The 10,771-nt window shown below is 46.9% G+C and overlaps 1 protein-coding gene across 1 annotated transcript in view; it reads right to left on the bottom strand.

Moving 5' to 3' along the window:
- The window catches only part of RTF1 (Rtf1, Paf1/RNA polymerase II complex component, homolog (S. cerevisiae)), a 50,266-nt gene continuing 39,495 nt past the window's right edge, over positions 1 to 10,771 (bottom strand). The window contains exons 8-17 of the mRNA XM_011956668.1: positions 8,851 to 8,933; positions 7,940 to 8,027; positions 7,733 to 7,840; positions 7,026 to 7,103; positions 6,272 to 6,393; positions 6,038 to 6,095; positions 4,930 to 5,007; positions 4,360 to 4,455; positions 3,230 to 3,341; positions 1 to 2,975 (exon numbers count right to left, since the gene is read on the bottom strand). Coding sequence (XP_011812058.1) covers positions 2,869 to 2,975; positions 3,230 to 3,341; positions 4,360 to 4,455; positions 4,930 to 5,007; positions 6,038 to 6,095; positions 6,272 to 6,393; positions 7,026 to 7,103; positions 7,733 to 7,840; positions 7,940 to 8,027; positions 8,851 to 8,933 — 930 coding nt within the window. The 3' untranslated portion in view covers positions 1 to 2,868. The remainder of the gene's footprint in view (positions 2,976 to 3,229; positions 3,342 to 4,359; positions 4,456 to 4,929; positions 5,008 to 6,037; positions 6,096 to 6,271; positions 6,394 to 7,025; positions 7,104 to 7,732; positions 7,841 to 7,939; positions 8,028 to 8,850; positions 8,934 to 10,771) is intronic.

The raw sequence follows: 10,771 nt of genomic DNA, 5'->3' as shown, positions 1-10,771 counted from the left end.
TTTGTTAAAATGGCATAACGTTTATTTACAATATTTGTACAGTTTGAGTGACAAGTCAGGACTTCACAGAAGCAAAACCATTCTTTTTGAAGGGAAGTGGCAGGCAGTAGACTTTCCCCACACCTGCCAGAAGCAAGACAGACAGACAGATCTATAAACATCAGGAACTAGGCAGATGGACACTGGCCTTTTTGCTTCTTGGAAGGAACTGAAAAAATGCATCAAAACAGCCTTGGGTGTGCACCCTTCAACAATGAAACCACACTGTGGAGGGAGGAGGGGCCCACTGAGGCAATGCCCCAGCACAAGATATAGTGTGAACCACCAAGAAATCCTAGCTGGTAGGACAAAGCCAACGTCTTAATGCCTGGCCAAGACCTTGGTTCAGAGGCCCTGCCTCAGCTGAGACTGGAGACAAGTCCTTAGTCTTGATCCCAATTGCTACCGAGGCTACTCGGCTGGAGTTACCCTTCGGTCTTCTTTGGCTGGCTTTTCTCCCTGCTGTGTGCACTGGCATCTCATGGGGGTTTCAGCAGCTGTGTGTGGGGAGGTGGTGGCAAAGTGGCTACAGTGTGATGCAGTTTTAATAAAAATTTTATTACACAGCCATAATGTAATCAACACTTTCCAAATCCAAATGATACTAAATACAGATCTACATGGTGGATCAAAATGACTCCAGCGAATTATCTGGATTCTATAATTTTATGTCTTTTAAAACCAGAAATCAAAAAAAGTCCAAGTTCATCATGATAGGAGAGGTCCCAGCAGCTCCAGGACTCTGCTGAAGTCCAGGCAATGTTAACAGTCTGTGATTCCACATTTACACAATGGTCTATAAAGAGTTGCGGTCAATGGACTATTCAAGTATATATGATTTTAACGAGTCCATCACCACTCCTTTGCCCAACTGAACTGTGTCACAGCTACCACATAGCTGTGTTACAGTCATATTTAGCAATTTTACAGTCATAATACTCCTTTAAAACCATCCATTGCTGCTTTAAAAAAAAAAATGTAAACTAAGTTAAAGCGACACTGAGGCTCTACTAAACCCAGAAGTTACCAAGTTCATTTTTATGTTTAAATACAACTTACAAGTCCATGATTTCCCATCATCCCCCTTCCTTGTACAAAAGCAGGGTGAAGAAGCACAAAGCAGAGCTTTTAGATTCCTCTCTTGTGGAGATCAGGAGCTCTCAGCTGTTCCTTTAGCTTAGTTCTTGGTATATATAGTCAGCTGTACTTTGTTCTGAAAGATTTGTTAAATGCCACTTTTATTTACACTTGGAGCTTTACACCTGAGAATGATTATCAAGCAGTCAGCTTATCTCTTTTCAAACATTTCATAAAGACATACACACACCTCTGCTGGCTTCGCCCTAGCTGCACGACAATATATATGCTGACCATATATATGTATACACACACACAAAACTGCACATGCTTGAAACATTTGCAACCTAAATCTTTTTGAGATGGAGTCTCACTCTGTCACCCAGACTGGAGTGCAGTGGCGCCATCTCGGCTCACCACAACCTCCGCCTCCCAGGCTCAAGGGATTCTCCTGTCTCAGCCCCCCAAGTAGCTGGGATTACAGGCGCACACCACCATGCCCGGCTAAGTTTTGAAGTTTTAGTAGAGATGGAGGTTTCACCATGTTGGTCAGACTGGTCTTGAACTCCTGACCTCAGGTGATCCACCCGCCTCGGCCTCCCAAAGTGCTGGGATTACAGGCATGAGCCACCACGCCCGGCGTAACCTAATCTTTTTGTGTTTGCTCTCCACATTCATATTCAGAAATTTCTCTTAAAAACAAAACAAAATGTAATTCTTGCCAAAACAGCAAAACAGAATCACTAGGAAGAGGCTGGTATACTGGGTGAGAAAAAGAAGTTCTATGTTCAGCCAAGAAGCTGCGGGCTGTACCCATGGGATGAGCAAGACATTCACTGCCCTCCCTGGTACCCGGCCATGGGCTTCCCTCCCGCACCTGCCAGGACACAGCCTGCAGGTCAGGGGGCTAAACTGGGGAGTTTTCTCCAAAGTTGGGAAGGGATGGGGAAGAGTTGGTGGGGATGGGGAAGTTACACAGCTACAGCAGTCAGGCCTGTTTAGTAAGAAGAATCACATTTAATGAGTTTCTTTCTTGCAGTTTCAGATGCTCAAGTACAGCTCAAAAAAAATCTGAAACAGCTATAGACCCATGACAGACTGATACAAAGAGTACTGCATTTTAAAAAAATGATAAAAAAATCCACACACTTACACACACACACATACACACTCTCGCTCTCAAATTAGACCCCCCCCCACAAATGTACACTTTTTGGAAACTAAACTGGTTTTGAAACCCCTTCTTCCAAAAAGAAGGGCAGAAGAGAAAGATGAAGAGAGGGAGGACCGCAGGTGCCCAATCCCCGCTCCCTCCACAAGGTGGGGGCCGAATGTTCAATGAGTGGGCCAAGGCAGTCTGGAGAGAAGACCGCCCAGTGCTGCTGCTATTGCCCCAGGGGCTCCAGCAAGATTCCCAGCTCCATGGTAATACTGAATGCGTGCAGAGTGGCCAAATGAACTGCGCGGTTAAAAAAACAAAAGGCAAACACAAATCTAAAGACATGGATAAAGCCCGAGAGAGCCCAGGCCCACACTGGGTGGGGCCCTGGGGGAAGGGAGGCTGGCGGGAGATGGTGTGCAGACAAGGGAGGTCTATACAGCAAATGGTTTATATTACAGATGACTGGCAGTTTTGAGTCTCTTCCCAGTTCGACAGCTGCTCCAGCCCAAAGAGGCTAAATCAAAGGAAAGGAGGCAAGGTGGGACGCTGCGATGGGGCATGCGGGGTCAGAAGCAGCAGGCTGGGTGTGCTCAAATTAGCCCTCGTCGTTTTTTGTAGTCTTCCAAGTTCAGAGATCTCCTTGGAGCCCCATCCTTGGCTGGCGGAGCCTTGGAGGTGATGGCTAAAGCCTTTGACTCTGTGGGAAAGAAGGGCAAGTTGGCAGCTGAGGTCCCACAAAGTCCTCTTAGTCCTGTGCTGCACTCCTGAGGCAGCCTCCTGACCGTGGCCCTGTTCCCTCTCACCATACCCGCAGCCTGTCTTGGCCTGGCCTGTGGATGCTGATGAGCCAACATTCCCCTTTCTTCCCTTAAAGTGGGCTTCCTTGTTGCCCCAGAGAACCATGGATCCATCTGGTCCTCAGCCCTCACCACCTGCCCCACCCTCACATACCTGAGCTGGGAACTTGTAAGTCAATCTTCACATCAAAATCGTGTACTTTGAACAGATCTTCTGAGAGGTCACTGGCTGACTTAGAATTCAAATCTTTATCTTTGCCTTGACCCTGGAATGTGAAGAGGAAAACGAATGGTAAGAGCATAAATGCAAGTGGATTTCAAGCAGCAGCAGCCACTAACGGTAAAAAGCTCTTATTTGAGTTCATTAGATTTTCCTATTAAGGCGTCTTTCTGATTCCTTCTCTCAGAGGGAGGCCACGGACAAAGAGCTTTCTCTCCTGAAGGCTAAAAGCACAGAGAAGAGTGCAGTCTCATGTCTGTGGTATGAAGGTAGAAAGGGTGGGCTTAAGACAACGGGTCACCTCCTGACCTAAGATTTCAGAAGTCCTGAGACCGGTTAGACTCCAGCAGGAAAAGAGGAAAAGACTTAACTTGGACGGATAACTGCTTTTTTTTTTTGAGATGGGCGTCTCGCTCTTGTCATCCAGGCTGGAGTACAATGGAGCGATCTTAGATCACTGCAACCTCTCCCTCCCAGGTTCATGCGATTCTCCTGCCTCAGCCTCCTCAGTAGCTGGGATTATAGGAACCCGCCACCACACTAATTTTTTTCTATTTTTAGTAGAGACGGGGTTTCACCATGTTGGCCGGGCTGGTCTCAAACTCCTGACCTCAGGTGATTCGCCCACCTCCGCCTCCCAAAGTGCTGGGATGACAGGCATGAGCCACTGCATCCAGTCAGAAAACTGCTTTTAAATGTGCCATTTTCAATGAGCTTTCACTTTTACAATATCTGATCTTTGTATGTTATCATCTCTCCTCCTGTGAAGTTGGCAGGGTGTATAGTAGTACCCTCATTTTACACAGGAGAAAAAGGGGGATGCTGAAGGCTAGAAGCCAGCTGCCGAAGGACACAGTCAAGGCCCTAGGTAAGTAGTGGTGTTAGGTTTGGAACTAAGGTTGTCTGTTGATTTTATTTGCAAATAACTGGGATGGGGAAGGGACTCCAAGAGGGACTCCCTGTTCCTCCAGGTGGAAAAATCAAGCCCAGACTAGACAAGGTGCTTGTTTGGTGTCTCAGCTAGCAGCCTCACTCAGCAGGCAGCAGGGCGGTACCGCACTTGCCTTGCTCATTTCCTTTGGAGCATCTGGTAACACTCCAGAACCGTATTTTGCATTCAGCTGGGCCAAGATGGCAGCTTGAACAGCTGGGTCTCTGGACTGGGAGAGAAAATCAGTTATTTTAGAGATTGTTTGACACTCACAGAGTCCTACTGCCAGATTCTTTCCCACCTACCAAACTAACATCACAAGCACCACAGCGGGCCCATCAGCAGCTAGTGGGGTTTTCCTCAAAGCAGCAAAAAAAAAAAAAAAGGCAATTAAAAGCTTGAAAGCCAAGCCCAGCCCAGCCAGGCCCTAGCTAAGGACCACATTACTAATGTCTGCTGCACTGTAAACCCACCCTGATACAGCAGGATCAGCCACTAGGTTTTTGTAAATCCATGCCACGTTTTCACTGCCTATATGCCCGATAGCAAGATAAAAAAGGAAGTATCCAGACCCAAGAGCTTCAGACAAGCAAATCCCAGCTAAGAAAACATTATTTTTAACTTCGTTATTAATTTCCTAATGGAATTCATTTTATGTCCTAGAATCTAGGTCCTGACTAAAATGTCCTCTTTCGGCACTCACATTAGAAACGATGGTAGGCTTGCACTGGCGCCGGGTAAACGGATCCATCTGTTGGTTTTTCATGTTGTGACTTTCAGCCTGAAACAGAGAGCATGCACCACAGAACTGTATCTCTATGCCCCTACCCTTTCACCATAAGCTCACAGGCAAGTAAGTCTTTGCAAGGGACTGAAAAGAAAAAAAAAAAGCGATCATCCTTTTCCTTTTTTAAAAAATTTTGTGTGAGATGGAGTCTCGCTCTGTCGCCTAGGCTGAGGTGCAGTGGCGCAATCTCAGCTCACTGCAACCGCTGCCACTCAGGTTCGAGTGGTTCTCCTGCCTCAGCCTCTCCAGCAGCTGGGACTACAGGTGCAAGTCATCACGCCCAGCTACTTTTTGTATTTTTAGTAGAGACAGGGTTCCACCATGTTGCCTAGGCTGGTAAACTCCTGACCTCAGGTGATCCACCCACCTCAGCCTCCCAAAGTGCTAGGATTACAGGCATGAGCCACCATGCCCAGCTAATTTTTTTTCATTTTTTAGATGGATTCTCGCTCTGTTGCCTAGGCTAAAGAGGAGTGGCCTGATACCAGCTCACAGCAACCTCTGCCTCCCAGGTTCAAGCAATTCTCGTGCCTCAGCCTCCCAAGTAGCTCGGGTTACAGGTGTGCACCACCACGTCCAGCTCATTTTTATATTTTTAGTAGAGATAGGGTTTCGTCATGTTGGCCAGGCTGGTCTCAAACTCCTGACCTCAGGTGATCCACCCACCTCGGCCTCCCAAAGTGCTGAGGTTACAGGTGTGAGCCACCGCGCCTGGCATATTATCCTTTCCCTTCAAGAATACCAGAGTAGATATGGGGGCAACAACCAAGAAACAGAAATTGAGAAAAAACAAATACCTGTGGAGTGGAATCTAAGGGTGGGAAAAGGCAGGACAGGGGAGAAGACTGCTGCTTTTCATTATGAATAAACCACATCGATGTATGTGGACATACAGAGTGTGTGTGTATATGTTAAGTGCACATGTTATTTCAATAATTAAAAAATAAACTTGGGCAAGATGTAGAAAAGATGTCATGGTTTATTAATTAACTTTGTTTTAGTGATTCAGATAAAGTTTTCTTACCACAAGGGCCTTCTCAGACTCTACAATGTTCCATTCCCGGTTCCGTTGGTTGATGTAACTGTGGGGTGAGTAAGAGGGAATGAGTCAATGGCTGTGAAACGAGGGAGGGAGGGGACCACTGAGCCCTGAACCCAGATATCTATGGGGTCAGTGCAGCACAAAGTGTACAGGCCACAGGCTTGCCTGATAATTTTGGCCAAGGTCTGTGGGCCAAAAATAGGCTTCACAACATACCTGATAGCGGATATGTTCTTGGTCCGCTGGCGGTCCAGGGCCTCTGCCCGTTCCTCCAGCTCATTCAGCTGATCTTGGATTTGTTTGGCCTTGTCCTGATCCCCCAGATCCTCAGCCATGGCCTACACACAGAGAGATGTGTGAGTTCTTAGCTACATACAACTGACTCTATATCAAGTATCCCCTTACTTCCGGCACAGGCAAAGATATCTCATGTGGTGAGCAAAGGACAGGAGATATGGAAGAAAACTGCAGAAGTACTTTACAAATATAAGATATAATTTATATTACAGTAGTGCACAGTACAGTGGGGAACACCTTCCCATATAGCTACCTGGCTGTGGGTCCCTGGTGGCAGTAGAACGCCAGGTCTCATAGGGTGGCTAAACCACCATAACAAGGCCCACCCCAACCCGGTGTGAAGAATGGAAAATCACCAGCCACAGGTGGCCGTGACAGTGTCATCTGTCTGTTCAGACTCAATGCTGAATACCACCCAGGGTCTATTTTATTACACAGGAAGCTGAAGTGACTAGAAAGTAAGAAGACTGGCATGCAGAAGATCAGTTTGAATTTAGGGTATGGAAAATGGCCAAGGAACGTTGCCCAGGCGCCAAGAACACACTGTGTTGCTTATAATCGAGCCCAGAATTTTCTCCCAATCCTGCCACCACTAACTTGGCAGAGGATGAACAAGTTTGATTTCTACATCTCCTTACAGGATGAGGAAAGAGGCTCGAGTACAACTCCTCACCTTTTCCTTCAGTAGCTGAGTCTTCTTCATAGCGTAGTTGGGTGGAGCTTTTCTGAACCTTTCTTTCTCTTTTACAATCTGTACCAGAGAGGAGATACCAGCAGTGAGGTATTCCTAAGCTATTTTTGCAGACAGGCTAAGTGAGCCCATTTTGGATGCAAACAGCTAGTTACAAGGGGGCTGCTCTTCCTATGGCAGTGCCATGCCCCAGAGAGAGACAGAGCGGGTTCATTCCAAGGGATACTATGCTGCTTCCCGGGTCACGGAGATTCTTCTGGGACAGTCTGAAGGAACATGCACCAAGAAACAGCAGCCCAAGGGCCTGGTAGTGTAAGGCTAGCCACTGTCCAAGAGAACAGAGATCAAATAATTTTACCAAGATGTTTTAGAGAAGGAAAACTCTTGAAGGATCAAGCCTAGCAGAACACAGATCTTGGAACCCTAAACACACTTTAGCGTATGTAGCCTCATTTGTTGTCTCATCTAAACTCTGAATACACTTCAGTCTATGTTAGCCTCATCCGCACATGAGAACGTATAGAAAAAAGCTTGATGAACAATAAATAATAAGGTAGTAATATTAGTATTCCCTCATTTTCATGCATAGCTAAAAATGTCAAGATATAGGGAAATAAAAGAGAATCATGTTCTTCTCTCAACACTGGTTCTTGATGAACTGCCAGGCTCTGGGGCATCAGGTTTCTTACCTCTTCAATGTCCTGATCATTGAATTTATAATTAAGAGCTTCCTTAATAGATAATTCCTTTTTATTGATTTCATCTAGAGTGGGCAACTGCATACCAGCAGAGAACATCTGGATCAAAAACACGATACAAGGTTATGAGTAGGGATTTTGGAAAGGTATTTTTCTCAACATGCACGAACAACTGCTAGGTAATCTCTAGCCACGTACCGCTTCTTTCCACTTCATAAACTCACTTTCGGTGAATTCTTGGTTTGAGACAAACTCTAAACGGAATACGCGTTGGTCATTGCCATGCCTACATAAAAGAGAGACAGCATCTCCAAGAAATGTGCATGTTGACTGTAGTACAAGTAAAGCAACTTTACCAGACTATGTAGTACTTATATATACCTGTTGGAGCGGTTCTCAATCCTAGCTACCCTATAAAATCATCCCAGGCTGTTTTAATGGGCAGCCAAGATTGAGATCCCAAAGCTAGCACTGGAAACCAAATGGGCTTGGTCAGAGCTTCAAGTCAGTTTACATTAAAATCCATTACAGTCAGCATCAACAATATGCAACAGAGCCTGGGACAGGGGTACATGCCTGTGGTCGCAACTCCTCAGGAGACTGAGGTGGGTGGGAGGATCACCTGAGCCCAGGAGTTCCAAGCAGCAGTGCACTATGATGGCACCTAGAACAGTGCCTGGCATACTGTACATGTGGTAAATATTTGCTGAGTGAATGACACTTTCATTTTATTGAAGAGGAAATGAAGTCCATAAAAATGATCTTTCTTGTCACACATGAGGTTATGAGACAGAGCCAGAACCAGAGGCAAGCCTCTTGGCCATGCTTGCCAAGGAAATGCCAGCGAGGCTCCGGGAGGGTCTCTTACAACCCGACATTTCCTTTCTCTGTGCCCTACCACTTCATATATTTGGTTCCCCCAGAGGAGAGAATATCCTACCTTCCCTATAGACAAAGATGGAATACAAATCTCCTTCCAAGTGTACCTTGTGGAGACTGCATAAATAGCATTCATGGTAACAAGGAACATCACACACAGAGAATAGCAGCCCCCAAAGCCAGTGCCTGTTTGAAGTGGAAGCAGAAACTGCCCCAGAAGTGCCTCCTACCGTAGCTGCAGTCCTTTGTTTGTTCTGGTGCCACCTAGCTGGTAAACTTTGGCGGTTTCCACAACACCTGTAATCTCAGCGACCTAAGTGAGAGGACAGAGACACCAGTCAAAACCAGACTCTTCCAGGGCTTTCCACAACACTCTTCCTTTGCATCTCTCTACCTGAACGCAGACAACTGATTGAGTGCTGAGTAGAGTCCACAGCTGCCAGGGGTTCTGGGCACCTTTCTCAGGTTTAGAATGCAGATGGCCAAGCACAGGGAGCCTTGTGCCCAGGAGGAGCAAGTGCCAGCAGAAGAGGAGCCTGGTGGGGCCCACTGGAAGCTTTTCCTCCAACTAATTCTAACTTACGAGGGATGTATTTGGGATTTCACCAGTTGATTTTTATCAACCAAATGTGAAGACCATGTAGGTCAGTTTCTGTTGCCAAGCGTTTCAGGATATGGCATGGCTGCAGGTCCTCATACAAGGAGATAACATACGTAAAAACCAGACAACTAAGAATAAAACAAAACAAAAACAAGTCAGGCTGGGTGCCAAGGTTCATGCCTGTAATACCAGCACTTTGGGAGGCTGACATAGGATGACTACTTGAAGCCAGGAATTTGAGACCAACCAGGGCAACACAGAGAGACCCAGTTTCTGTTTATTTTTTTATTTTTTTTGAGACAAAGTCTCGCTCTGTCGCCCAGGCTGGAGTGCAGTGGCGCGATCTCGGCTCACTACAACCTCTGCCTCCTGGGTTCAAGCGATTCTCCTGCCTCAGCCGCCCAAGTATTTGGGACTACAGGCATGCACCACCACGCCCAGCTAATTTTTTGTACTTTTAGTAGAGATGGGGTTTCACCATGTTAGCCAGGATGGTATCAACCTCCTGACCTCATGATCCGCCCGCCTCCCAAAGTGCTGGGATTACAGGCATGGGCCACCGCGCCCAGCCGAGACCCAGTCTCTACAAAAAAGAAAAAAAAATTAGTTGGGCATAGTGGTGTGCACCTATAGTCTTAGCTACTCAAGAGGCTGTCGTAGGAGGATTGTTTGAGTATAAGAGTTCAAGGTTGCAGTGAGCTATGATCATACCGCTGCATGCTAGCCTGGCTAACAAGGCGAGATCCTATCTCAAACAGACTGGGCACAGTGTCTCATGCCTGCAAACCTAGCATTTTGGAAGGCCAAGGCAGGAGGATGGCTTGAGTCCAGGAGTTCCAGATCAGCCTGGGCAACATGGTTAAGACACTGTCTCAAAAAAAAAAAAAAAAAAAAAAACCCAACACCTGGGCTGGGTGCAGTGGCTCACGTCTGTAATCCCAGCACTTTGGGAGGCTGAGGCGTGCAGATCACGAGGTCAGAAGATCGAGACCATACTGGCTAACACGGTGAAACCCCATCTCTACTAAAAATACAAAAAATTAGCTGGGCGTGGTGGCGGGTGCCTTGTAGTCCCAGTTACTTGGGAGGCTAAGGCAGGAGAATGGCGTGAGCCCGGGAGGCGGAGCTTGCAGAGAGCCAAGATCATGCCACGGCACTCCAGTCTGGGTGACAGAGCAAAACTCTGTCTCAAAAACAAAACAAAAAACCAACACCCAGCACTTTAGGAGGCTGAGGCCAGAACATCACTTGAGGCCCAGAGTTTGAGACCAGCATAAGCAACAGAGAGAGGCTGTCACTACAAAAAATTTTTTAAAAATCCCAAAGTAAGGCCAGGCACGGTGGCTCACGCCTGTAATCCCAGCACTTTGGAAGGCTGAGGCGGGCGGATCACAAGGTCAGGAGATCGAGACCATCCTGGCTAACATGGTGAAACCCCGTCTCTACTAAAAATACAAAAATTAGCCGGGCGCGGTGGCGGGCGCCTGTAGTCCCAGCTACTTGGGAGGCTGAGGCAGGAGAATGGCAGGAACCCGGGAGGCGGAGCTTGC

Source organism: Colobus angolensis, unplaced genomic scaffold (genome assembly GCF_000951035.1).
Source record: "Colobus angolensis palliatus isolate OR3802 unplaced genomic scaffold, Cang.pa_1.0 Scaffold420, whole genome shotgun sequence".
In the NCBI taxonomy this organism is placed as follows: Eukaryota; Metazoa; Chordata; class Mammalia; order Primates; family Cercopithecidae; genus Colobus; species Colobus angolensis.
The sequence above is the reverse complement of the archived record's forward strand: the minus strand, read 5'-3'. Positions and strand labels throughout refer to the sequence as shown.